Source organism: Lepus europaeus, chromosome 23 (assembly GCF_033115175.1).
Source record: "Lepus europaeus isolate LE1 chromosome 23, mLepTim1.pri, whole genome shotgun sequence".
NCBI lineage: Eukaryota > Metazoa > Chordata > Mammalia > Lagomorpha > Leporidae > Lepus > Lepus europaeus.
The window spans coordinates 24,847,619-24,874,262 of NC_084849.1; the positions used below are offsets into that span (position 1 = coordinate 24,847,619).

General features: G+C 50.2%; 1 protein-coding gene across 5 annotated transcripts in view; it reads left to right on the plus strand.

Moving 5' to 3' along the window:
• The window catches only part of DEPDC5 (DEP domain containing 5, GATOR1 subcomplex subunit), a 148,640-nt gene that overhangs the window by 93,433 nt on the left and 28,563 nt on the right, over positions 1–26,644 (plus strand). For 3 of the 5 annotated variants that reach the window (XM_062182725.1, XM_062182726.1, XM_062182727.1), the window contains exons 32-33: positions 7,595–7,703; positions 11,946–12,011. In XM_062182725.1, the coding sequence (XP_062038709.1) occupies positions 7,595–7,703; positions 11,946–12,011 (175 nt within the window). The remainder of the gene's footprint in view (positions 1–7,594; positions 7,704–11,945; positions 12,012–26,644) is intronic. The other 2 variants (XM_062182728.1, XM_062182729.1) reach the window with 1 other exon arrangement.

The following is a 26,644-nucleotide window of genomic DNA, read 5'->3' on the forward strand; positions in this document are numbered from 1 at the left end:
GTCTGATGTGAGGGTCTGTGTCGTGCCCAGCGGAAGCCTGCACACAAAGGGTTTCCGAAAGGGACAGGGAAGTGAGGGTGAGGTGTGGTGGGAGACACAGGTAAAAGGGCAGTATTGGAAGGTGGGTGCCGAGCTCTCCTGAACTTTCATGTTCCCTTAGCAAGCAGGATCCTTGAAATCTTTTTCTTTTTTTTTAATTTTAATGGAAAATTTCAAACAGGTAAGAAAAAGTAGACCAGTAAGTATAACTGTGTTTCCCCATGCCCAGTTTCAGCGATTATGTACTCAACGGTCAATGTTCTTTCATTCACATCCCACTCAACATTCACTTTTCCTTTCATTTTCTTTTTACCAAATTCCAGAGGTCATGTCCTTTCATCTGTCGTATTTCAGAATGTGTCTCTGAAAGATAAGTACTCTTTAAAAATAAAAAATAAATAAAACACTCAGCCGCAAGCCACCATCATATGACTTACCTAAAAAAAAATCACAGCAACTTCTTAATCTTAAAATAGGCAGTCGGTGTCTGGCAGCAGTGGCTTTTTCAGGGAAAAGAGCCCTGTATTGGTGAAGGCTGGGTGGGTGGGCGCAGGGGCCAGAGTCCTGTTAGAAAGCCCTCACTAGTCCAGGCAGGAGGCAGCAGAGGCCGGATGGAGGGTGCTGATTCAACGGGAAATGGGGGTTTCAGGGAGAGATGCGAAGGACCCAGCACGGGGCCCCGGGGGAGGCCAAGGAGAGACGGAAAGCTGGGGTAGGTCGGGTTCATTACCAAGGGCTCTGGGAGCTCTGAAAAATATCATTATCAAGTCAAGGAAAGACCTCAGAACTCTGCCTGGCAGCTCCCCCTGCAGCGGATCACCAGTCCTTCCCCCTGGGAAAGAGAACAAGGGACATATGTTGCCGGGAGGGGTGTGAAGCCGGGGGTGAAGGGATCTTATTTTAATTTTGTCGGTGAGTCATTGTTTAGTACACACCAAGGAGTCTCTGCTTAGACTGGAAGGGGAGGGGAATATCGTGGGGGTCGCAGGGTCCCCACTATGTGAAGGGTGAAACTCGGCTAACCTCATGGCGGGAGGCAGGACAGAGACCTGCGCCTTAGTCCTCGCCCCAGATGGCGGCTCCCGGGTGCGGTGCTGCGTTTTCTCAAGACTGCAGGTAGAGGAGCAGGAGCCAGACCTTTATGTAACATTTGCTCACACCGCTGCATTTTTCTTATTTGTGTGCTTTTCATTTTCTTCTTGCTGCTTTGAGCAGATCCCATTCTATCTCTATCAGGAAAAACTGCATTACAGCAACACAAGAAAGAGTTCTAAAAATTTTACCCCTAGTTCCCCATCTTCCTGTAACTGATTTCTTCCAGTTGCCCTGTCTCTAGCTGCAGGCGTACGCGTCTAGTCAGGGTTTCCATGGAAGTCAGCAGCCCCTGGCGTCTCGGCTCTGTCTGATTCACAGCAGTGGGGCCGTGTCTGGGCAGCAGGTGCCAGCTGGCAGGCTTCTCTGCTCCCCTCCGACGGGGATGACCTGATGACAGGCGAGTCAGGGCAGAAAGAGAGAGACCCCGAGCAGACTGCACACTCATGTCCTGTTCAGGGTGGCTGTGATGGGTGCTGGTGGCTCCAGTGTGACGCAACACTCCATGCACCTGCAGTGTCACGTGACCGGCGTGCTTTACTCTTCCTGCTTCTCTGTTTTTTTTTTTTTTTTTTTTTTTTTTTTTTTTTTTGACAGGCAGAGTGGATAGTGAGAGAGAGAGACAGAGAGGAAGGTCTTCCTTTTTGCCATTGGTGCACCCTCCAATGGCCACCACAGCCGGCGCATCTCGCTGATCCGAAGCCAGGAGCCAGGTGCTTCTCCTGGTCTCCCATGCGGGTGCAGGGCCCAAGCACTTGGGCCATCCTCCACTGCCTTCCCGGGCCATAGCAGAGAGCTGGCCTGGAAGAGGGGCAACCGGGATAGAATCCGGCGCCCCAACCGGGACTAGAACCCGGTGTGCCGGCGCTGCAAGGTGGAGGATTAGCCTGTTAAGCCATGGCGCCGGCCGCTTCTCTGTATGTTGTGTCTTCCTCCTGCCCACCCTTCGAGGCCCACACAGCACATACATCACTGTCCCTGTGGAGGCTCTGGCCAACCTCCTCCCAAGGCAATGTGAATTCCCCTGTGCTTGTTCTCACATACGCACAAATGCATTGTAACTGGTCATTTGCTGGCAGTTCCCTCCCCCTGAGGCTTAGACAAGGGACCTCTAAGGGCAAGGACAAAGACAAGGACCAGGGCAAGGTCTTATTCTTCTCTGAATCCCTGATTCCCAGTCTACAGCTCAGCATGTAGAAGGCAATTCAGTGGGGCCAGTGTTGTGGTCTAACAGATTAAACTGCCTGCCACACAGGCATCCCATATGGGCACTGGTTTGAGTCCCAGCTGCTCCACTTCCAATCCAGCTCCCTGCTAATGTGCCTGGGAAAGCAACAGAAGATGCCCCAAGTCCTTGGCCCCTACATCCACATAGGAGATCCAGATGTAGCTGCTGGCCTAGCCCTGGCTGTTGCACTATTTGGGGAGTGAACCAGCAAGTGGAAGACCTCTCTCTCTATCTCTCCCTTTTTCTCTCTGTAACCCTGCATTTCAAATAAATAAAATAAATTAACAACAAAAAAAAGGCAACTGAGTGTGGGTTGTCATGTGCGGCAGAATGCATCTGAGGGTGGAGTAGCCACTTCCCATTGCTATAACGAAGTGTCTGGTGCTGAAAAAGAAAAGATGTCTTTTACTTTTTTTTTAAACTTATTTATTTGAAAAGCAGAGAGAGAGAGAGAGAGAGTGTGTGTGTGTGTGTGTGTGTGTGTGAAATTTTCCATCTGCTTGTTCACTCTCCAGATGCCTATAACAGCCAGGGCTGATCCAGGCTCAATTCAGGAGCTAGGAACTCAATCCAGATCTTCTGTGGCCTGGCAAGGACCCACATACTTTTTTGTTTTTTTGAAAAATTTATTTGAGAGGCAGAGGCAGAGAGAAAGAGGTCTTCCATCCGCTGATTCACTCCCCAGATGACCACAACAGCTGGAGTTGCACCCATCCAAAGCCAGGAGCTGGGAGTTTCCTCTGGGTCTCCCACATGGGTACAGGGACCCAAGGGCTTAGGCCATCTTTCACAGGCCACAGCAGAAAGCTGGATCAGAAGTGGAGCAGCTGGGACTTGAACCGGCACCCATATAGGATGTCGGCACTGCAGGTAGCGGCTTCACCTGCTACGCCACCAGACCCACAGACTTGAGTCATCACCTGCTGCCTCCCCAGGTATGCATTAGCAGGAAGCCGGATTAGAAGTGGAGTCGAGATTCAGATTCAGGCCCTCCTGTGTGTGATGCAGGCGTCAACCATTGAGCCAATGCCCCCTATTTAGCTCACAATTTTGGAGGCTGAGAATTCCAACAGCGTGACACTAGCTCTAGTGAGGGTGCCCCTGGCTGGGTACCATCATGACAAATGGCATCATGGTGGGAATGCATCAGAGAGAGAGAGACTGTGTGGCAAGGCAGGGAGCCAGAGAGGGATTTGCCTTTTATAACAGCTCACTTCCATGGGAACCAACTGGGCTCCATCTAGAACTACGTTCATCCTTACTGAGAGCAGTTCCCCGAGTGACTCAGAGCCTCTGAAAGTGTCCATCACCTTCCACAAATGAGGGCAATGGAGCCTAGAACACCAGCCCATGTCCAGACCGTAGCAGAGAGGCTACTGGAAAGTAACCCAGGCTTCCTGCCACCACTGTCGCTGTCGCAACCTGCTGCTGCAGCCCTCAGGAAGTGCTGGAGAAAGTCACTGTGTTTGCAGACAAGGCTCAGAGGAACAGGTGCTACAGTATGACAGAGAGGGAGAGTGTGTTATCAGCGGACATGGGAGCATCGAGGGTGCATTCTGCCTTCCTCTGAGTCACACACAGAGTAACCAAGTAGTTGGTGGGGGGGAGGCGCTTTCTTTTCCGAAATATTCCAGCTAAGAAATGCAGAAGGAATGATACAGTAGCATTGTGTGTAGTCTCAGAGGCAGCCGGCCGGCACGCCTCCAGATGGAAGTCCACAGCACCACTTAGAAGCATTCTTGCCCGAAACTGGGTCTGCATCTGTTTCCCTGGAAGGAACTGGCAGTTCTCGGGAAGTACAGGGCACAGAGGAACATGTAAGCAATAAAGGGACACAAACCCGCACATCCGGGCTGTACACGCGTAGGGCAAACGAGCGATTTCTCCTTCTTTGAAAGGCAGAGAGAAACAGGCAGAGACTTTTCATCCACTCGTTCACGCCACAGATGCCCACAGCAGCTGGAGCTGGGCCAAGCCAAAGTCCAGAGCTAGAAACTCAATCCGGGTCTCTCATGTTGGGGGCAGGGACCCAGCTACTTGAGTCATTGCCTGCTGCCTCCCATGGTGTACATTAGCCGGAATTGTGGAGCTGGGACTCAAACCCAGGCACTCTTATGGGATGTAGACATCCCAAGCAACATCTTAGCTGCTAAGCCACCCTGAAGTTTCTTGAACAAATAAATTGCGAAAGAAACATAAAGAGACATAGCTTATTGCAAAGCAGGGACCTTAACTGACTCTCGTTTTGAGCAAAGAAAGTATAAAAAGATTGAGGAGAGACCCAGGGAAATATTTGATGCTAGAAACTGTTGAAACATTTAAATACGGTGACAGAATTGTGGCCATGTTTTCTAAGGAGTTACTCTCTTTGAGAGTCACTGAAGTGTTTATGAATGAAATAATACCATGTGTGTTTTGCTTCAAAATAATTGGCACAAGTAGATAGGAAAGACAGATGAAACAGGATTGGCTCTAGCTGTTTATTTTTTTTAAGATTTATTTATTTATTTGAAAGTCAGAGTTACACAGAGAAAGAGAGGCAGAGAGAGAGAGAGAGGTCTTCCATCTGCTGGTTCACTCCTCAATTGGCTGCAATGGCCGGAGCTGTGTCGATCCAAAGCCAGGAGCCAGGAGCTTCTTCCAGGTCTCCCATGCAGGTGCAGGGACCCAAGGACTTGGACCATCTTCTATTGCATTCCCAGGCCATAGCAGAGAGCTGAATTGGAAGTGGAGCAACCGGGACTCAAACCAACACCCATATGGAATGCCTGCACTGCAGGCAGTGGCTTTACCTGCTATGGCACAGCGCCGGCCCCGGCTCTAGATGTTTAAATATGGCTGGGCATGTAAGCATTCAGTATGCTAACTCTTTAGGTATGTTGGATTTTTCCATGATAGAAAATGCTAAGAGAATGAAGCATGTTACTATGGAAACAGATTTTTAATCCTTGAGATTGCTACATGATCAGAAACAAAAATGTCAGAATTTAAGACAAGAAATGTAGATTGGATTCCTGGGGAACCTAGACCAAGGTGGAGTACAGCATGTAGGGTATTTATTAAGGAAAATTCTTGGGCTCAACCCCTGTGAGAGGGAAGGGGCAGAAGCAGGAGTGGACACAGGCAGAAGCTGAGCTGCATCACAGGCCCAGAGACAGCCTGGGCGATCTCACACCCAGCTGTCAGAGATGAGCTATGTTGGGGCAACACGGCCAGGCCTTCACACACACACACTCATACACTCATACACACACCCCTCATTCATGGGAAGCCCAGAGGAGGGGTATGGGCTCAGAGAAGGCTGCTGGACAGTGTACAGCTGGGAATGTCCCTGAGGGGACTGACGGCAGAGCTTCCTGGACTGCACCCCTAGTCATGGCAGCCAGGCGGCCGTGCAGGCACTGGGCCCCACCTCGTGGTGTCTGCTACACAGTATAGTTGGCCCTCTGTATCCATGGGCTCTGCACCTCCGGTCTCAACCAATCATAGATCAAAAATCTTCAGGAAAAAAAAAATGATATCTGTACTGAACATGTACACAATATTTTCCTTACCCCTAAACAGCATAGCATAGCAACTATGTGCGTAGCATTTGCATTGTATTGTGTATCAGAAGTAGTCTAGAGATGATTTCAAGTCTACAGGACGATGTGTGGAGTGTATGTGCAAATACTACGCCATTTTATTTTATTTTTTTTTTATAAAAAGATTTACGTATTTGAAAGGCAGAGTTACAGAGAGAAAGGGAGAGCAAGAGAGAAATTTTTATCTACTGGTTCACTCCTCAGCTGGCTGCAACAGCCAGGGCTGGGCCAGGCCAAAGCCAGGAGCCCGGAATTCCATCCAGGTCTCCCACATGGGTGCAGAGGCCCAAGCACTCAGGCCATTTCCTGCTGCTTTCCCAAGCATACCAGCAGGGAGCTAGCTGGGTTACAAGTGGAGCAGCTGGGACTCACGTGGGATGCCGTCGTCACAGGCAGTGGCCCAACCTGCTTCACCACAACACTGGAACACTGGCCCCAGTACTATGCCATTTTACTTGAGGCATTTCAGCATGCGTGGACCTTGGTATCCACTGGGGGTCCTGCAACTCATTCCCTGCAGATACTGATGGATGGATGGATGGATGGATGTCTGTCTATCCATCCATCTATCTATCTTACAGTAATAACGTAGGACTTAAGACTATCATGTGACCCTTCTGAAATTTACCAAACAAAAACAAAGAAGTGGTGGTATGCACAGCAGGTTAGACTGCTGTTTGTGATGGCCACAGTGCGTATCTGAGTGCCCTTTGAGTCCCAGCTACTCTGCTTCCAGTCTAGCTTCCTGCTAATGCATCTGGATAGGCAGCAGGTGATGGCCCAAGCCATTGGGCCTCTGACGCCTACGAGGGAGACCTTGATGGAGTGCTTAGCTCCTGGCTTTGGCTTGGCTCAGCCCTGGCTGTTCCAGGCATTTAGGAAGTGAACCAGCACATGGAAGATCTCTCTCCCTCTCTCTGTCACTCTGCCTTTCAAGCAGATGAAAATCATAAATAAATAAATGAGCATTTTTTCAAGAAGCACAATGATACAGTAAACCAATGTAACTTAAGCTTAAGTGGCTAATTTTAGCACAGAAAATTAGGAAAATAAATGTGAAAGGGTGAATATGTGTTATCTCAGAACTGAGATGAGCTGCAGTGTCATAGAAAGCCATACTTGTCTTACGTTACAAGATGTCTGTTAAATTTGTGTGTTTTTGCAGGGAGAGGAGGATATAAGCATGTGCATTGGGGTGATTTAGCCTAAATCCCTTAGAAATATAGAGAAAGTTAATCTTTCCTGCTATTTAGTTTATGCCGGACGTTAAGCAGCCCCAGCCTTCAGAATATGCTTTAGCTCGTGTATTGACTAAAAAGAGAGAAAAATTGTCTTCCCAGAGGACTTGAGAGAATGGCGTTCGTGGAGGGAGTCACTTAAACGAGGTCATTTTCCTTGTCAAAACAGGAAGCAAGCTCCAGATGCCGCCGAAATGCTTTTTAAATCGGGCTGTTTTCTGCCATACCACGGAGGACTCATTATTCAGGACAATGAATGAAATTCAGGGTCTTTTCAGGGTCGGTGCAGGGCCTGAAGGAGAAGCAAGGCAGACTTGCAGGTCGGAGAGAGGGCAGCCATGAAGCCGTCTTGGTTCTGATGCTCTGCCGGGAGCTCTGAGCGAGCTGCGGTCACATGTGCTTCCTCCTTCCAGGTGCCTGGGAGAACAGCAGGCAGCCGTGCTCGGGGGGAAGAGCGCCGCCCAGCCAGCCGAGAGCGGCAGCGTTGCCATGACTCCCACCTACGTGGACAGCCCACGAAAGGTAAAGGAGGCCACTGCAGCCGGGCGCTGTCGCGGTGCTCGCGGAGGCCCGGTGTGGAGGGCAGAACGGACAACCCTTCGAATCCAGGACCGGTGTGCTGAGCGGTGGGGGTGTTCTACCGGAGCCCTTTTATCCAGGAGCCTTCTTACTCACAGTGGTCAGGAAGCTGACGTCTAGTTAAATGCAAGCTGAACCCTGTCGGTCAAGGCCCCAGATCTGCCTTGGGCTTGGACATTGGCCACCTGCTTTTTCTGCAGGGACATTCTTAGCTTTCCCAGAGGGGACTAGAAAACTACTGAAGCAGCATCCACAAGAGCTCCTTCTTCTTCTTCTTCTTTTTTATTTTTAAAGATTTATTTATTTATTTATTTGAGAGGTAGAGTTATAGACAGAGAGAGGGGTCTTCCTCTTCTTCTTCTTTTTTTTTTTTGACAGGCAGAGTTAGACAGTGAGAGAGGGACAGAGAGAAAGGTCTTCCTTCCGTTGGTTCACCCCCAAAATGGCCGCTATGGCCGCTGCTGCACCGATCCAAAGCCAGGAGCCGGGTGCTTCCTTCTGGTCCCCCATGTGGGTGCAGGGCCCAAGGACCTGGGCCATCCTATCCTCCACTGCCTTCTCGAGCCATAGCAGAGAGCTGGCCTGGAAGAGGAGCAACTGGGACTAGAACCTGGGGTGTCGGCGCCGCAGGCAGAGGATTAGCCTAGTGATCCGTGGTGCTGGCCGAGGGGGTCTTCCTCTTCCATCCAGTGGCTGCAACAGCCAGAGCTGGGCCTATCTGAAGCCAGGAGCTTCTGGGTCTCCTGTGTAGATGCAGGGGCCCAAGCATGCGGGCCATCTTCCACTGCTTTCCCAGGCCATCAGCAGGGACTGGATCGGAAGTAGAGCAGCCGGGAGTCGAACCAGCACCTGTATGGAATGCTGGCACTGCAGGCAGATGCTTAACCAACTTCGCCACAGCGCCAGCCCTGAGCTCCCTCTTTGTTGATAGTGAAATCCCTGTCAGTTCTCTTAGATTCCCGAGAAGTACAGTGAAATGGGAGCATCTTGGAGGGGGAAACAAACCAACACCCAAGACGTTAGGAATCTATAAGGAGTACTAAGCACAGTAGAGACAGAAGACACCATAGTTCAGGCTTCTTGTGTCTTTTAAGACTGATAGACTTGGTGATGTCAACTCCTTCTGGGATTTCAGATTCTGAGATCACTGTTGTGGTAGGGTGAGGGGACTGTTCACTGTCAGGTCTGGTCTCTAGCACTGGGAGGTGGAGGAGATTCAATAGATACGTGAGGGGCCTTCAAAACATTCATAGGAAAGGTGTACTATGAAGAAACTGTGCACGGGTTTCAATTATTTTTTGCACCAAAGCAAGGTTTATTTATTTATTTGAAAGTCAGAGTTACACAGAGAGAGGAGAAATAGAGAGAGAGAGGTTTTCCATCTGATGGTTCACTCCCCAATTGGCCGCAACGGCCGGAACTGTGCTGATCCGAACCCAAGAGCCAAGAGCTTCTTCCGGGTCTCCCACGCGGGTGCAGGGGCCCAAGGACCTCAGCCATCTTCCACTGCTTTCCTAGGCCATAGCAGAGAGCTGGATCGGAAGTGGAGCAGCTGGGTCTTGAAGTGGCACACATATGGGATGCCGGTGCTTCAGGCCAGGGCGTTAACCCACTGCGCCACAGAACCGGCCCCGCAAACATCTTTTAGTTCCTTTTTTTTTTCACACAAATTTTTGGAAGTGTGCTTATCTTTTATTTTTTTTCAGACTTGTGGTCATATTGTATATCCATCCCCGTGTTTATTTTATTCCATGTCATGAAAACTTCTCATGTCATTATTTTTCCAAAAGCATGATTTTTTAGAACAGCTACATAATATTTCATCTTATTAATATGCCTTCATTTACAACTTTTTTTTGTTTAAAATGTGAATGGTTTCTGATTTTTAAAAACAAATTGGTAGTTCTTTTTTTTATTTTTAAATTTTTATTAGGTAGAGTTATAGACAGTGAGAGAGAGACAGAGAGAAAGGTCTTCCTTCTGTTGGTTCACTCCCCTAATGGCTGCTACGGCCGGTACTGCGCTGATCCGAAGCCAGGAGGCAGGTACTTCCTCCTGGTCTCCCATAGGGTGCAGGGCCCAAGCACTTGGGCCATCCTCCACTGTACTCCCAGGCCACAGCAGAGAGCTGGACTGGAAGAGGAGCAACCTGGACTAGTACCCAGTGCCCCAACCGGGACTAGAACCCGGAGTGGCGGCACTGCAGGCAGAGGATTAGCCAAGTGAGCCACGGCGCCGGTCTATTAGTTCATTTTTAAAACCATTCTGTACGTCACAATTCCAAAAAAAAATACCACCTTGGAGATACTCTTAATAATTATTTGACCACATCTCTGATTATTTCCTTAGCAGAAATGACTAGAATTAGACCTTCCAATGAACGGATTGAAATCTGGTATCAACTTAGACTGTAGGCAGCCCGTAGGCCGTATAGACCAGAGGTCAGGAAATTCAAATACATATTTTAGACCTTGTGGGCCAGGAGGCAAAATAAGGCTGTTGTGTAAGCACCTCCATCACCCTTTAAAATTGTAAGAGCCCATTCGTGGCTCACAGACCGTAGAAGCCGAGGTGGCTGGCCAGATTTGGCCTGCAGCCAAAGTTGGCTCACCTCTGTTCAGGGGATGAGTGACGACAGGTCCCCTCAAACAGTCTGTGTGTAAAGAACAACCTTTTGGTCCAGAAAGAGTCTTCTCACCTCTTGCACGTGCACAAAGCTGAGCATCAGCGGCTCCTCTGCTGTTACGTGTCGTGGCAGAGAAGGAACACAAATGGGGTAAATGAGATGTACACGAGTCCCTCGTGTGCTGCCCACCAGCTCTGCCCTCTGCTCATTGCCGTCTTTGAGGACCACAACCAGTGCCGAGGGCAAGACTGAAAAGTAGAGAAGGCGTGGAGTCACAAATTAAGATTAAAGTGCACCAAAGACCAAATGTTAGACAGCTGTTTAGATCGCTCTCCTCATCTTCCGACTGGACACTGAACTCCACATCTAGGAGCCGTCAGTAGCCTGGATGTAGATGCCCAAGTTGTCAGGGAGAAACAAAGATGCTATGAGATGGCCCAAGTGAAGAGCCCCATGGACATGCTCAGAAGTGCCCGACCTGTCTCCAGGCAGCTTCATGTTAGATGCAACAGGAGCGAGGGTGGGGTGGTGAAGGTGGGGGTAGGCTGGTTGGCGCCTGCACCTGCATCTACACAGCCACACATTTCCAAGGTTTGTTATTTGGCTTCATAGTAGCTCATAGGAAGTAGCAGGAGTATTGGTAAAAAAAGGGCAACCAAATATTTCAACAGTTCCAGGCAGGGGCCTTGACATACATCAAGTGCCAGTTGTAGATTGCCATAAGACTCAAGCACATAGAAAGTACCATATGCACCCCCCCGAAGGGTAGGGTAATGAGGGGACGGCGGCTTCAGGGAACCCTTCATAATATGTGCCTGCGTAGCTGACACCCTGTGTGTCTGGCTTCCTGGTGATTTTGTTAGGCAACCAGCGGAGGAGAAGGTATGGCTGCTTCTGTACCCCCGCGTGCTCAGAAGATTTAGCGAGAACATTTCCTGCACTGAATCCTCTCCTCCCATCTGGCTGCCATGTTTAGTTAACAGGAAAAAAAAACCAAAACAACAACAACAACCTCTCATGCCTCAGTGTCTTTCTCCAAGGGGGCTGCTGGCCACCCAGCCAGGTGGGAGGCCAGGATGTTGCCTTCGCCCTCCGTCCCCACCAAGCTGCCCCATGGCCTTTCCCTCTTCCCTGACATAGGTCTGAAGGAGTTTCAGAGCTATGTAGGAGGGCAAAAGCAACCAAGCTACACTCTGGTGAGACCTGAGGCATCTTGGGCACACCTTCGAGCTCAGGTGCTTTCTCCCACACGGATGGGAGATTCTGCCCGAGGAGGTGTGCATGCCTGCTCCTGTCTTGCATTGGGATATTGTCTTTCTGGGTGGATCTCTCTCTCTCTCTCCCCTCCTCCTCCCCCTCCCCAGCTCTCCCGATATGTCTGTATTCCTCTCCTTCCCTCCTTGTTTTTATTATTTATTTATTTATTTATTCTTTTGTTTGTCATCCCCCTCTCCGTCCCCCAATGGTTAACCACTGGTGCACATTGCATTTCTTTGCTTCCTTGCACCTGCTGCTGCCACTGCTGCCGCCGCTGCTGCTTCCTCCTCCTCTGACTTCAGGACGGGGCCTTCTTTATGGAGTTTGTCCGCAGCCCACGCACGGCATCGTCCGCCTTCTACCCTCAGGTCAGTCAAATTCCAGGGCTTGGCAGCCCAAGCGCGCCTCGGCTCTCCTAGCAGGAGCCATGAGCTGGCCTTCTGTTTGAACAGATGGAATCGGGCTGAGACCGAGTCGGAGGGGCAGCTGAGATTCCGCCTGTTCTCAGCGGTGGACGTTCCTTGGTCCATGGTTTTCACTGTGGTGAAGGAGCGGGAAGGGAGAGATGACTGTAAGAGAGCAAACAAGCCCACTAGCCTTGACTCCAGCGTGTCTCATTGCTGCCTGTTTCACATCGTTGTCACGGATTTCTCACTGCATTGCAGCGTCTTCCCTTGTGGGTTTTTAAGCAGCATTACTGGAGGACTGGAGACTTGTTTTTTTCCTCCCAGCACAGCCAGATACATTTATAACCGTGTGACAGGAAGTGGTGAAGAACAGCAAGCATTTATTAGCAGCCACGCACCACGTCATAGGCTAATGGTGTGCGACCCTGGGCAGCTCACCTAGCCCCTGGGTTCGTTCAACTCATTTGTCAAATAAAGGGTTTGGAACAGATCTCCGAAGGCCTCCCAAGCCTTCTTCACTTAATATGTGCAACCACATGAATTATCATCCTATTTCATCCTTGCAACATAGCTTATTTTGAGTTCAAAGTTTGCTCCCAATTTTACAAGTAGAGAAATTAAGGGGGAAAGAAGTTGTGCTTTATACCATTTGGACTGGAGTGGGGATTTAGGTCCAGGATTCCCAGGCTGGATTCTCCACCTGCTCTGTAATTAGCGTTAGTAATTACTGTTTTGACAGATCCTAGGTGAAGAGAAACAGGCTCCCCGCCCTTCATTGAGGCCCATAGGTAGTATACGAAGTTGACTTAGTTACAGAGAACCTGTTAGAGAAATCTTAAACAGTCAGACAGACTAATGCAGAGTGGGTGGGGCTGGCTAGGGAGCATGGGACTTGGGAGAAAACCAGCATTTGCTGAGATCCCACTCCGTCAGCTGCTGCCCAAGTTTTCACAACCACCTGTAAGGTAGAGACATCATTACCCCATTTTTCAGATGAGGGAACTGAGATTGGAAGACATTAGCTGGTCAGCAGGCACGCAGCTAGGGAGTGACCGAACTCCTCCACCATCCAGCCGCCTGTGTTAGGGGCAGGTGAGGATTTAGTTACCGTTGGGGTCCTCCCTTTCTTAGGAGACCAGAGCTTGCCGTGCCTGTCTGTGCCAGTCTTTGGATGGCTCACCTGCTTCTTCACAGTAAGCGGTGTGGCCCAGGGCAAATCCCCGTCGGGATCTCTGAATCGTGTGCTGGAGGCACATACTGTGTCCTTGTTTTGTTTTTATTTTTGTTTTGTTTTTATAAAGATTTATTTTATTTTATTTGAAAGAGTTACAGAGAGAGGTAGAGACATAGAGAGAGAAAGAGGTCTTCCATCTGCTGGTTCATTCCCCAAATGGCCTCAACATCTAGAGCCGTACAGATCTGAAGCCAGGAGCCAGAAACTTCTTCCGGGTCTCCCATGTGGGTACAGGGGCCCAACGACTTGGGCCATCCTTCGCTGCTTTCCCAGGCCATAGCTGAGAGCTGGATTGGAAGTGGAATAGCTGGGACTTGAACCGGTGCCCATATGGGATGCTGGCACTGCAGGCTGGGGCTTTAACCCACAGTACCACAGCACTGGCCCCCGTATCTTTGTTTTAAAATAGACTTAGCCTATCCTTCCACTCCCTTATTTTCCGAGAGGCACTCTTGTGAGCAGTTTGGGACTTAGATTCGAATTTAACACAAGAATTATCAGCAGAGCTGGAGGAGAGTTGTCTACCAAGTCCTATACCATAGTAATGCACTCATGTGATGGAACTTGCCAGGGGAGCAAAAGTGGATGAGTTCCCATAATTGAGATTAAAAATAAAGATCAGATTTATGAGAGCCACAAACTGAGATCAGGTTCAGGGGAGGGATGACGTTTTCATTCCCCACTAGATGTGTTATTAACAAGACATGTACTCAAAATTAAACTGTACTTTCTCTCCTTTTGTTTAGGTTTGTTTTGATTATTGTGGCAGAATAACATAAAATTTGCTTTATTTTCCAATATGCAATGTAGAATCAGGGAGAAAGCTCATTGAGTTGGAAGGCTATTTTCCTTTAAAAAAAATTTATTTGTTTATTTGAAGGCAGAGTTACAGAGAGGCAGAGGCAGAGAGAGAGACTCTTCCATCTGCTGGTTCATTCCCTAAATGGTCACAATGGCCGGAGCTGGGCTGATCCAAAGCCAGGAATCATGAGCTGCTTCTGGGTCTCCCACGCGGGTGCAGGGGCCCAAGGACTTGGGCCATCTTTCGCTGCTTCCCAGGCTATAGCCGAGAGCTGGATTGGAAGTGGAGCAGCTGGGTCTTGGAGTGGCACCCATATGGGATGCTGGCACTGCAGGCAGCAGCTTTACCTGCTATGCCACAGCACTGGCCCCCAGAAGGCTACTTTCAAATCTTGGCGTCAGCACCGTACAGGGAGCTATTTCCTCATTTATAAAAAGAAATGAAAATAAAGTTTCCTCATAAACTTGTTTTCAGGATTGGAAATCATACACAATTCTCAACAAATTTCAAGGGGCTGAAATCAGAGCTATTAAGTTGCATTTCAATGATGAAAAAGTAACTAGAAAGCCTTTTTTTTTTTTTTTTTTGACAGGCAGAGTGGACAGTGAGAGAGAGACAGAGAGAAAGGTCTTCCTTTGCCGTTGGTTCACCCTCCAATGGCCGCTGTGGTCGGCTTGCTGTGGCCGGCGCACTGCGCTGTTCCGAAGCCAGGAGCCAGGTGCTTCTCCTGGTCTCCCATGGGGTGCAGGGCCCAAGCACTTGGGCCATCCTCCACTGCACTCCCAGGCCACAGCAGAGAGCTAGATTGGAAGAGGGGCAACCGGGATAGAATCCAGCGCCCCGTCCAGGACTAGAACCTGGTGTGCTGGCGCCACAGGTGGAGGATTAGCCTATTGAGCCATGGCGCCGGCTAGAAAGCCTTTCTATATGAGGAGGACTTCCAAAAGTTAATGTAAATGGAATTAAAAGTATGACATTATTTTGGTTCCAAAAATGTTTTGAAATCCATGCATTGTTTTTTGTTATAATGTATATTTCCCATGTATTATGAAGAAAATTTGCAGCAAAATAATAAATTCATGCTTCTCCTCTCCCCGTTCTTTTCACCCTCTTCCCCTTCTCTCCTCCCCCCACTCATTCTGAGAAGGAGAACTTCCATCTGCCCCTTTACTTCCCACGTGCCCACAATGGTTGGGATCAGGCCGGGGCTGATGTTGGGAGCCGGAAACTCAGCCCAGGTCTCCCAGAGGGGTGGCAGGGACCCAGCTACTTGAGCCATCACCTGCTGCCTCCCAGGGTCTGCCTGGGTGTGAAGCTGTCTGGGAGTGGAGCTGGGACACAAACCCGCCAGGTCAAACGCCTGCCCCTGAACTCGTACTTTCAATTCCATGCTTCCACGGCCTTTTGGAAGTACCCTCATGTTTGGAAACTCAGTAGAACTCTTCTAAAGCTTATGTGCAGCACAAATGAGATATGTGAGCGACTGGCCTGGGGCTTGGTGTGCAGCAGGTACACAGTGGAAACCAGCCGTGATCAGGACTAATATGACTATGATGCCAGGCTGTAATGTCCATTTACTAGGGATCTGTGTATCAGAGCCTGTTCCCTCTCCCTGCTACCTGTTCTGTCCACCCTACTCCAGGACGAGAAAGTACCAGGCCACGTGGTGAACTCCTGGGAGAAAGGGGCCAAATGTGAAAAGGCTCTCAGAGTGTGGGCTCTGGCACCCAGCCGCCTGCCAGTCCATAGATGGTTGTGAACTCAGTAGCAACTGCACCAGCCTCTCCCAGCCTTGGGTTTTGCATCATTAGAATAGGACCAATAGCCGCGTGCCCCTTACAAGCTTATTGTGAGAATAAAATGCATCGAAGCCTCTTTGTGGTTAGCTCAGACCCTGGGAGAGTGATGCTCCACGTGTACCTCTGTGTGTGGGTGATGGAGGTAGCAGAGGGGGCAGAGATGGGAGGACAGGTGTACAAACTAGTGAATGAGCTTGAGCGGGCCGTCAGATGTCTTCTTTCTAGTGTGCGTGTGACAATGGGTGTGGACTAGATGACATCTCCTACCACTTCTGGCCCTGCCGTTCTGGGATGACCCACCTGAGCCTCGGAAGGTGCCTAAGTCCTCCAGCTCTGGCTGAGTCACAAGGGTGTTGCCTGTGGTTTAGGTTCTTGTTATCCAAGGGGAGGGCATATCAGCCTTGACTCTGACTCTGCTAAGCGAAGGAAGTAACGGTAAAATGAAAAGAGACAGCCGAGCCTAAAGGGCTCCGGGTCACGGAGCTATGCACCAGCCTTGGAACACGGTCCATTGTGCTCCATCCGATTCATCATCCTGACGGTAATGGATGTGTCACTCTCTATCTGGTACCAAGAGCAGAGGTACACTTCCTCTCCGTATCCTGTTCTCTGGGGACTTTTATCATCACAAACTAAGAATTTAAAGGGCATGAGAAAACACTTGGTGGTGAGGCCTTGCCAGAGGTCAGCCTCATGATGGCTGCTTCCCACTGCTGGGAGCCTGCAGGGACATGGTGGTCAGGAAAGGCCCCTGCACATGAGGCAGGAGCCAGTGTCCGGTTCTCTCTAGTCCCCCTGCCCCCAGGTCCCCTGCAGTGACTCTCATAAGGAGGCCTAGCTCTCGGCACCCTAGCCCTTGATGGTCAGCGTCGTCTCTTCTCCACTCCCATCTCCATTGCCACACCCCCAGTTCAAGTGACCATTTCACATCTGGACCCTGTGTAGTCTCCCTGTCGCCATCCTGGCCTTCTCCAATCTGTTTTCCCCACCCCTGCCTCTAGCGTCACCTTTTTTTTTTTTTTTTTTTAACTTATGTATTTGTTTGAAAGGCAGAGTGACAGGGAGAGAGAAAGAGAGAGAGAGAGAGAGAATGAGAGAACGAGTGATCATCCATCTGCTGGTTTACTCCCCAGTTGGCTGCAACAGCCAGGGCTGGGCCAGGTGGTAGCTAGGAACTGGGAGCTCTGCAGGGGGCCTCCCACATGATTGGCAGGGAGCCAAGCACTTGGGACCATCTTTCTCTGCCTTCCCAGGCTCATTAATGGGAAGCTGGATTGGAAGCAGAGCATCCAGGACTCTAACTGACACTCCAATATGGAATATTGACGTTGCAAATGTCGGTTTAACCCACTGCGCCACAACACTGATCCCCAGCGAATTTCAATTGTGCCAGCCCTGATTAAAGCCTTCTGTGGCTTTCTTTGCTTTAGGATAAAGACTGAAATCCTTCCGCAACCTAAAAGCTCCTGCCTCACTGAGGCCCTGCCTCCCTCTCTGGCTTCACCTTGTACCTCATCCTCATCCTTACCCTCACCCTCGTCTTCACCCTCAGGCTCCAGCAGCTGCTGTAGGCGCTGGGTTTCTTCCTGCTGCCATGCCTTGGCACACAGTATTCCCTCGGAATGTTCTCTTTGTGTCTGGCTAATTCTTGGTTATCTAACCGTGTGCCATGTCCTGGAATTGCGTAGCCCCAGGGCCTCTTTCTCCAGCACTTTCTCACAGTTCCACTCTGTGTTTGTTACGACTGGGATCCCGTGTATGCTCCTCTTCCTCCACCGGACTGTAAGCCCCGAGAGGGTGGCTGCCATGTCTGTCATGTGCACTTGTTTGTTTGTTTGTTTGAAAGGCGGAGACACAGAGGCAGAGAGAGAGACACACACAGAGATCTTCCATCCACTGGTTCACTCCCCAGATGGCTGCAACAGCTGGGGCTGAGCCAGGCCAAAGCTAGGAGCTAGGGGCTTCATCCAGGTCTTCCATGTGGGAGCAGGAGTTGAAGTACTTGGGCCGTCTTCTGCTGCTTTCCCATGCTTATTAGCAGGGGGCTAGATTGTAAGTGGAGCAGCCAGGACTTGAACCAATGCCATCTTTACCCTCTACACCACAGCGCCGGCCCCTCATGTGTACATTTTAATTAATTAATTAATTTGAAAGCAAAGAAGACAGATAGATTCTCCATTTGCTGGTCCCCTCCCCAAATGGCCACAAAAACCGAGGCTGGGCCTGGCTGAGGCCAAGAGCTGGGAGTTAAGCCCAGTCTCCCACATTTAAGGGCAGAAACCCAAGTGCTTGAGCCATTCATCATCTGTTGCCTCCCAGGGTGTGCGTTAGCAAGACACTGGGCTCTGAAGAAGCAGATTCGGTACTTAAGCCCAGACAAGACGGGATGCTGGTGTCCCAAGTGACACCGTGACTGTTGTGCCACACACCTGCCCCTCATGTGCCTTGTTGGTTCCTCAAATCCACGCCCAGCCCCAGGCATATAAGAGGTATCTGATACTGCCTCTGAGATACTGGTGGGGAAGACAGAAACCACAAATTTATTTTAAAATCTTCAAAATTCGTATTTATTTCAAAAGCAGAGAGAAAGAGAGATCTTTCATCCACTGGTTGAGTCTCCAAATGCCTGCAACAGTTGGGACCAGGTCATGCTGAAGACAAGAGCTGGGAACTCAGGTCTCCCATGTGGGTGTCAGGGATGCAAGTGCATGGCCTGGTCCAGGCTACACATTAGCAGGGAGCTGGGCCATGACTCAGACGTCAGCACCCTGACGTGGGATGTGGGCGTTCAAGCAGTGGCTTAGCGGCTGCCCCAAACTCTAATTTTAAAGACAGAAGCCTTTGCCATCCCTGTTGATCATTTCTACCAAAACCTGAAATCAGACTCAGACTTGGAGCCCTACTTCAGTTTAACCTGTGTGGGAGGGGAGGGGTGGGGATGACTCACAGTCTCAGACATGTCCCCTGTGGTGGCCCCAGGGCATTTTGGGGCCCCCTCTATTAGCGGAGCGGTTTGTAGCATGCTCGTGGGGTCACGGAGCGAGTTTCCTGGGGGAGTCTGGGGCAATGCTTTTTTCCCTTTGCTGTTTTCTTTCTCTGGGAGATGTGAATGAACAAATGGCTCCTATGCCCAGACCCCTGGGATCCGCTGACCACCCCTTGCCCTCACCCAAACCTCCTACCTCCACTCCGTCTCTTATCAGAAGTCCCGGTGAAGACTTCGGCAGGTGGGAGGGCAGTTGGCCTGAAAGGACATCCGGTGTGGTCACAAATATCCTCAAAACATGTTCGACTTCACTGCATTGTCTAAATTTTTGGATTGATTGAAAATACTTTAAAAATCTGGAGATTTCATACAGAAATCCCATCGCTGTTTCTGTCTTACGTTGTAAAACAATCTAGACTCCGGGCCCTGCGTTCGTGCCTGGTAATAGTCACGTAGCCTCAGAGCAGCCTTCGTCCTTTTCCCTTTCCTTTCTGTAACCCTCGGCCGGATGCGCCCAGAGCCCCTGTACGCATTTGTCTGGCACCCTCTGTCCTGCAGTAGTGCTGTACTGTAGCCATTTCTGCAGGGTTGGAGTGTTCTGGATCCGCACTGCCAGCGCAGTAGTCCCCAGCCCCACCCTGCAGGGTTGGAGTGTTCTGGATCCGCACTGACAGCGCAGTAGTCCCCAGCCCCACCCTGCAGGGCTGGAGTGTTCTGGATCCGCACTGACAGCGCAGTAGTCCCCAGCCCCACCCTGCAGGGCTGGAGTGTTCTGGATCCGCACTGACAGCGCAGTAGTCCCCAGCCCCACCCTGCAGGGCTGGAGTGTTCTGGATCCGCACTGACAGCGCAGTAGTCCCCAGCCCCACCCTGCAGGGCTGGAGTGTTCTGGATCCGCACTGCCAGCGCAGTAGTCCCCAGCCCCACCCTGCAGGGTTGGAGTGTTCTGGATCCGCACTGACAGCGCAGTAGTCCCCAGCCCCACCCTGCAGGGCTGGAGTGTTCTGGATCCGCACTGACAGCGCAGTAGTCCCCAGCCCCACCCTGCAGGGCTGGAGTGTTCTGGATCCGCACTGACAGCGCAGTAGTCCCCAGCCCCACCCTGCAGGGCTGGAGTGTTCTGGATCCGCACTGACAGCGCAGTAGTCCCCAGCCCCACCCTGCAGGGCTGGAGTGTTCTGGATCCGCACTGACAGCGCAGTAGTCCCCAGCCCCACCCTGCAGGGCTGGAGTGTTCTGGATCCGCACTGACAGCGCAGTAGTCCCCAGCCCCACCCTGCAGGGCTGGAGTGTTCTGGATCCGCACTGCCAGCGCAGTAGTCCCCAGCCCCACCCTGCAGGGTTGGAGTGTTCTGGATCCGCACTGACAGCGCAGTAGTCCCCAGCCCCACCCTGCAGGGCTGGAGTGTTCTGGATCCGCACTGACAGCGCAGTAGTCCCCAGCCCCACCCTGCAGGGCTGGAGTGTTCTGGATCCGCACTGACAGCGCAGTAGTCCCCAGCCCCACCCTGCAGGGCTGGAGTGTTCTGGATCCGCACTGCCAGCGCAGTAGTCCCCAGCCCCACCCTGCAGGGCTGGAGTGTTCTGGATCCGCACTGACAGCGCAGTAGTCCCCAGCCCCACCCTGCTGTGGAGCTGTTGAATGTGTGGCTGAGGACCTGATTTCTTACATCTTAATTTATATTTAAATAGCCACGTAGAGCTAGTAGCCACTGCATTGGACGGCACAACTCCAGACATTAAAAATGCCATTGCTGGGGGCTGGGGTTGTTGCATAGTGGGCTAAACCGCCGCCTGTGACGCAAGCATCCCATATGGGCACCCGGCTGTTCAAGTCCGAGCTGTTCCACTTCCAGCTCCCTTTTAATGCACCTGGAAAAGCAATGGAAGATGGCCCACGTGTCTGGGACCCTGTCACCTACGTTGAGACTTGGATGAAGCTCCTGGCTTTTGGCATCAACCTGGCCCAGCCCTGGCTATTGTGATCATTTTGGGGAGTGAACCAGCGAAAAGATTTCTCTCTCTCTCTCTGTCTCCGTAATTCTGCCTTTCAAGGAAATAAATCTTTTTTTTTTTTTAAGAAGTCACTGTTAGACCAAAATGTACTTGGAATATAATTCCACACTTCTACCCTTCTTTTTTCTTTCCTGAATTCTGTCTTCTATTTATTTTATCTTGCTTTTTAAAAAGTTTTCTTTATTTTATATATTTGGAAAGCAGAGAGACACACACACAGATTTCCTGTGTACCCATTCACTCCCCAAATAGCTGCAACAGCCAGGAGCCTGGGAGCCGATCCAGGCCTCCCCGTGGGTGGCAGGAACCCAAGTACTGGAGCCCTCACCTGCTGCCCCCAGGGTGCACAGGAGCAGGAGGCTGGGATTGGAAGCAGAGCTGCGCCTCAAGCCCCCCATTCTGATATGGCATGAGGATGTCCCCGGTGAAGGCTTGACCACTGCGTCAGGCGCCTGCTCCCTATTTTATTGTGTCTGTTTTTTTGGAGTGATGTGAGATCTAAAAATACAAGTAACCATTCACAGACAGGAGTTAGGCTGGAGGTGTGGAGGAAGGAGGCTACACCTGCGGGGAAAATTCAGTTCAGCTGAGATAGCAAAAGCCAAGCACCTGGCGAGTGTAGGCAGTGCCAAGTGCTGTGGGAGACAAGCGTGACGAATAAACCACTTAGGAATACCCTTTAGTTAGTGTCTGTCTTCCCCTCCCACCGCAGATGGTAAGCTCCACGAGGGCAGAGAGGAGGTGTTGGTTGGGATGACAGTGCCCTTCCCTGACGATACGAACCTCGGAGAACATGCACGTTGTGCTGGTGTGTGGGAGCAACTCTCCAGCTCTCCTGCCCTACGAGCTGTTTTCCATTCTGCCATGGGTCCTTTTATGATACCTCCGTCTACCCCGAAGGAGGGAGGTGGCCGGAAAGCAGCTTATTCCACTGTGCCACAGTGCTCACTCCTGAAGATCGTGGTGTGTGTGTGTGTGTGTGTATGTATGTATTAAACACCAGACTTCATTTAGATTTCACCACTTTTTCTGTTAGCATACTTTTCCTGTTCCAGAAGCCAACCCAGGTCGCCACCTTGGCTTTAGTTGTCATATCTCCTCCAGTCTCTTCTGTTCTGTGACTGTTTCTTGGTCTTTTCTTGATTTTTTATGACCTTGACAGCCTTTTTTTTTTTCTTCTAAAGGTGTGTGTGTGGGGGGGTGGGCCCCAGTGCTGTGGTGTAGTGGGTAAAGCTGCCACCTGCAGTGCCAGCCTCCCATATGGGTGCCAGTTCGAGTCCCGGCTGATCCACTTCAGATCCAGCTCTCTGCTATAGCCTGGGAAAGCAGTAGAAGATGGCCCAAGGCCTTGAGCTCCTGTACCCACATGGGAGACCCAGAGGAGGCTCCTGGCTTCAAATGGGCACCGCTCCAGCTGTTGCAGCCATCTGGGGAGTGAACCACTGATTGGAAGACCTCTCTCTCTCTCTCTTTCTCTCTGCCTCTGCCTCTTGTAACTCTGCCGTTCAAATAAATAAATAAATAAATATTTTTTAAAAATTAAAATTAAAAAGATTTATTTATTTAAACGGCAGAGTTACAGAGGGAGAGAGAGACACACATAGAGAGAGATATTTCATGTGCTGCTTCACTCCGCAAATGGCTACAACAGCCAGGGGTAGCCCAAGCCGAATCCAGGAGCCAGGACCTTTATTCTGGTCTCCCATGTGGATGCAGGGGCCCAAGCACTTGGGCCATCTCTCACTGCTTTCCCAGGTGCATTAGTAAGGAGCTGGACCTGAAGTAGAGCAGCTGGGACTCAATCTGGTGCCCATGTGGGATGCTGGTGCTACAGGTAGAGGCTTAACCTGCTGTGCCACAGCCCTGACCCCAACCTTGACAATCTTGAAGGGTCAACTTGGCCAGATATTCAGTAGAATGTCCCCAAACCTGAGTTCATCTGTTTCTTCCTCATAATTAGACTGGAGTTTTGAATTTTTAAAATTATTCAAGGGTACATCAAAAAGTTCAAGAAAGAGTGAAATTAAAATATACACTTTTTCACTGCAAAAAAAAAATTTTGGAATTGCATATATGAGGGGTCTTCAGAAAGTTCGTGGAGGAGCAGGTGTCCAGCCTAGTGGTTAAGATGTTCGTGTTTCCCAGCAGAGTGCCTGAGTTTGATTCCCAGCTCCTGCACCTGACTGCAGCTTCCTGCCAGTGCAGTGATAGCTCCAGTAACTGGGTTCCTGCCACTCTAGTGGGAGACCTGGATTGTGTTCCCAGCTCCTGGCTTCAGCAACAGCCTAACCCTAGCCATTGTAGGCATTTGGAGAGCGAACTGGCAGACTGGAGCTCTATTTGTCTCTCTGTGTGAAACAAACAAAAGTTCATGGAAAAGTAACGTATTATGAAAAACCTTTACATGAATTTCAAGTTTTGTTTGCTCCCTATCCTCTGTCACTTTGCATTTCAAATAAATAAAACAAATCTTAGGAAAGAGAGGGAGATGAACAAATGCCTTTCTGTGCAGCCTCCTGAAAGACAGAACTTGTGTGACCTAGAGGAGGGGTCAGGCACCATGGGGAAGACATGCCCCACTATTTGCTTTTGTAAAATAAAGTTTTATTGAAACAAAGCCATGCCCATTCATTTACATATTGTTTATGGCACCTTTGGTGCTTTCCTGTAGAGTTGAGTAGTTGTGATAAAGACCAGATAGCACACACAAAACCTAAAGTGTCTACTACCTGATCCTTTACAGAGAATGTGATTTAGAGGCCAGCTCCATAACCATACCCCTATCAGAAAGCAAACCAACCTGCAGGTGACTGAGTTTGGGGCAACATCTCCAGATTGGGCTGGTAGACCGTTCTCAGGGTGCAGTGGGTGAGAGAGAACCACACCACCAGGGCCTGGCCGGCAGGGCCTGTGAGTCAGTCTTAGTGTGGTGTAGTGGGTTAACAGCTGGATCTAGCCTTCCTCAGCTAGCTTGTTCAGTCTTAGTTTTAGGGCACGGTACCTGTTCTTTTTTTTTTTTTTTTTTTTTGGGGGGGGGGTACCTGTTCTTAATCCTTACTGGGTAGAGGCAGATGGTGACTGGTAATTGCAAGCTGCCTTTTGCTGCATTTGTCTATGTATTTGTGGTGCCAGCAAAGCTTGCGTGGTCCTTTTTATTTTAAAGATTCGTTTATTGACTTATTTATTTGAAAGACAGTGTTACTTACAGAGGGAGAGAACAGAGAGAAAGATCTTCCATCTGCTGATTCACTCCCAAAATGGCCACTCCCAAAATAGCCAGAGCTGTGCTAATCCAAAGCCAGGAGTCAGGAGCCAGGAGCTTCTGGTCTCCCATGTGAGTTCAGGGGTCCAAGCACTTGGGCCATCTTCCATTGCCTTCCCAAGCCAAAAGCAGAGAGCTGGATCAGAAGAAGAGCTGCCAGGACATGAACTGGCGCCCATATGGGATGCTGATGCCACAGAGAGGGGCTTAGCCTACTACACCACAGCACCAGCCCCACTATGTGGTCCTTTAAAAGAAAAAATATTTATTTATTTGTTTGCAAGGAAGAGTTACAGCAAGAGAGACAGACAGACAGACAGACAGAGGGAGAAATCTTACATCCACTGGTTTACTTTCCAAATAGCCACCATGGCCTGGGCTGGGCCAGACTGAAACCAGGAGCCTGGAACTCCATCTGGGTCTCCCACAGGGATGCCACAGGCCCAAACACTTGGGCCATCTTCTGCTGCTTTGCCAGGAGCCTTAGCAGGTAGCTGGATCAGAAATGGAGCAGCCAGGACTTGAATTGGTGCTCATATGGGATGCTGGCATTGCAGGTGGTGGCTTAACCCATAAGCCTGGGCGTGCGTGCATCTAATGCTGGCTCTGTGGTCTTTTGTTTACAAACCATTGAGCCTGCCATAGAAGACCACAAGGTTAATTTCAGAACCAGAGGCAGCTTTAACCCCCAAAGGATATTTTGATAATAGCTAGAAACATTTTAAAAAATATTTTTTAGTTATTTGAAAGGCAGCATTGGGGTGTAGGAGGGGTGGGGGAGATGTCTTCCATCTGCTGGTTCACTCCCCAAATGACCACAATGGCCAGGGCTATGCCATTCTGAAGCCCGGAGCCCAGAGCTTCTTCTGGGCCTCCTCCCAGGAACCCAAGCACTTGGGCCATCCTGTGCTGTTTTCCCAGGTGCACTAGCAGGGAACTGGATTGTAAGAGAAGCATCCAGGACTCAAATGGACAGCCATATAGGATGCTGGAGTCTCAGGCGGTGGCTTTACTCACTATGCTACAATGCCAGCCCCTAGGAAAAAATTTTTTTGGTTCACGACTGGGAGAGGGGGTTGATTGGTGGAGTGTTACTGGCATCTAGTAGGTCAAAGCCATGGATGCTACCCAATATCTTACCATGCATACAACACCCTCCACCACCATCAAACAAAAAATTATTGACCCCAAAAGACAGTAATGCAAAGGTTGAGAAGCCCTGTTTTAAAAAGAGCAGCTTTTACGTCATTGAACAAAATACCTGATAATATAAGACTCCATTGTGGAAGTAGTACCCAAGAACATGAAGTTAAAGGCGACCAGGAAGAGCCTTGTATTTTTGCAGAAATGCTCTGGAAGCCTTTCTAATTCTCTGCAGATATTTTCTGTAGAAGGCAACCTTTGGTGGATGCTGCCGGGATCCGGATGACCAGGGCGTGGTCTTGCCCTACATCAGTCCTGCAGGACATGAGACAGATACAACACTGTCACATGAGGCAGAGCCTGGCAGCTACCAGCAAAAGCTCACAAAGATCCAATGTAGGGAGGAAGACGATTCTGCTTGGGAACTGGGGCAGAGTGGGTCAGGGAGCATTTTACTAAGGGAGTGGCATTTGAAATAGTCCTTCAAGACTGATTTAAAAAAAAAAAAAAAGGATTTTTTTGTATTTGAAAGAGTTACAGAGAGAGGTAGAGACTGAGAGAGAGGTCTCCCATCCACTGGTTCACTCCCCAGATGGCCGCAATGGCTGGAGCTGCACTGGAGCCAGGAGCTTATTCTGGGTCTCCCACGTGGGTGCAGGGGCCCAAGGATTTGGGCCTCTTCTACTGCTTTTCCAGGCCATAGCAGAGAGCCGGATTAGAAGAGGAGCAGCCAGGACTAGAACCGGTGCCCATAAGGGATGCCGGCACCGCAGGCAGAGGATTAACCTACTGAGCCACAGCATCGGCCCCAGCTGATGGGTTTTTACCCAGTGGGTGTATGGAGAAGGGAACCCCAGGGTGGCAGGGCACACTCAGGGTTTGATTTGTCTGGAAATGCAGGGGTAAGTGGTTTGGTGAGGTCACAGGTCAAGCAAATGTGTTCACGACTGGGAGAAGGGGTTGATTGGTGGAGACCCTCAACATCCTTAAAAGTGGTTTTAGGGTCCTTAGAGGCAGTTCACAGGGAAACTTGAAAGATTGTGGAGTATCTGGAAGATGCAAGTGGAGGTGGCTCACAGGAAGGGGTTTGTCGGGGGCAGAGGCTGCAGTCAGGAAAGCCAATTAGGCCATTCCAGCGCTTTTTGGTCAGAGCAGGTGCAGGCATGACTTTAAGATGCACGTGAGTCTACAGAGGGGGACCCCAGGAGGAGGCCTCTCTAAGATGCACAGCTGGAGAAGGGAACTGTCAGATGCCCTTGGCGACTGAGCCTGGGCAGTCATTGGGAAGACTGATGGGGCCACTGACCAGTACAGGAAAGGAGGGGCTGGGGCAGAAGAGGCTGAGTCATGGG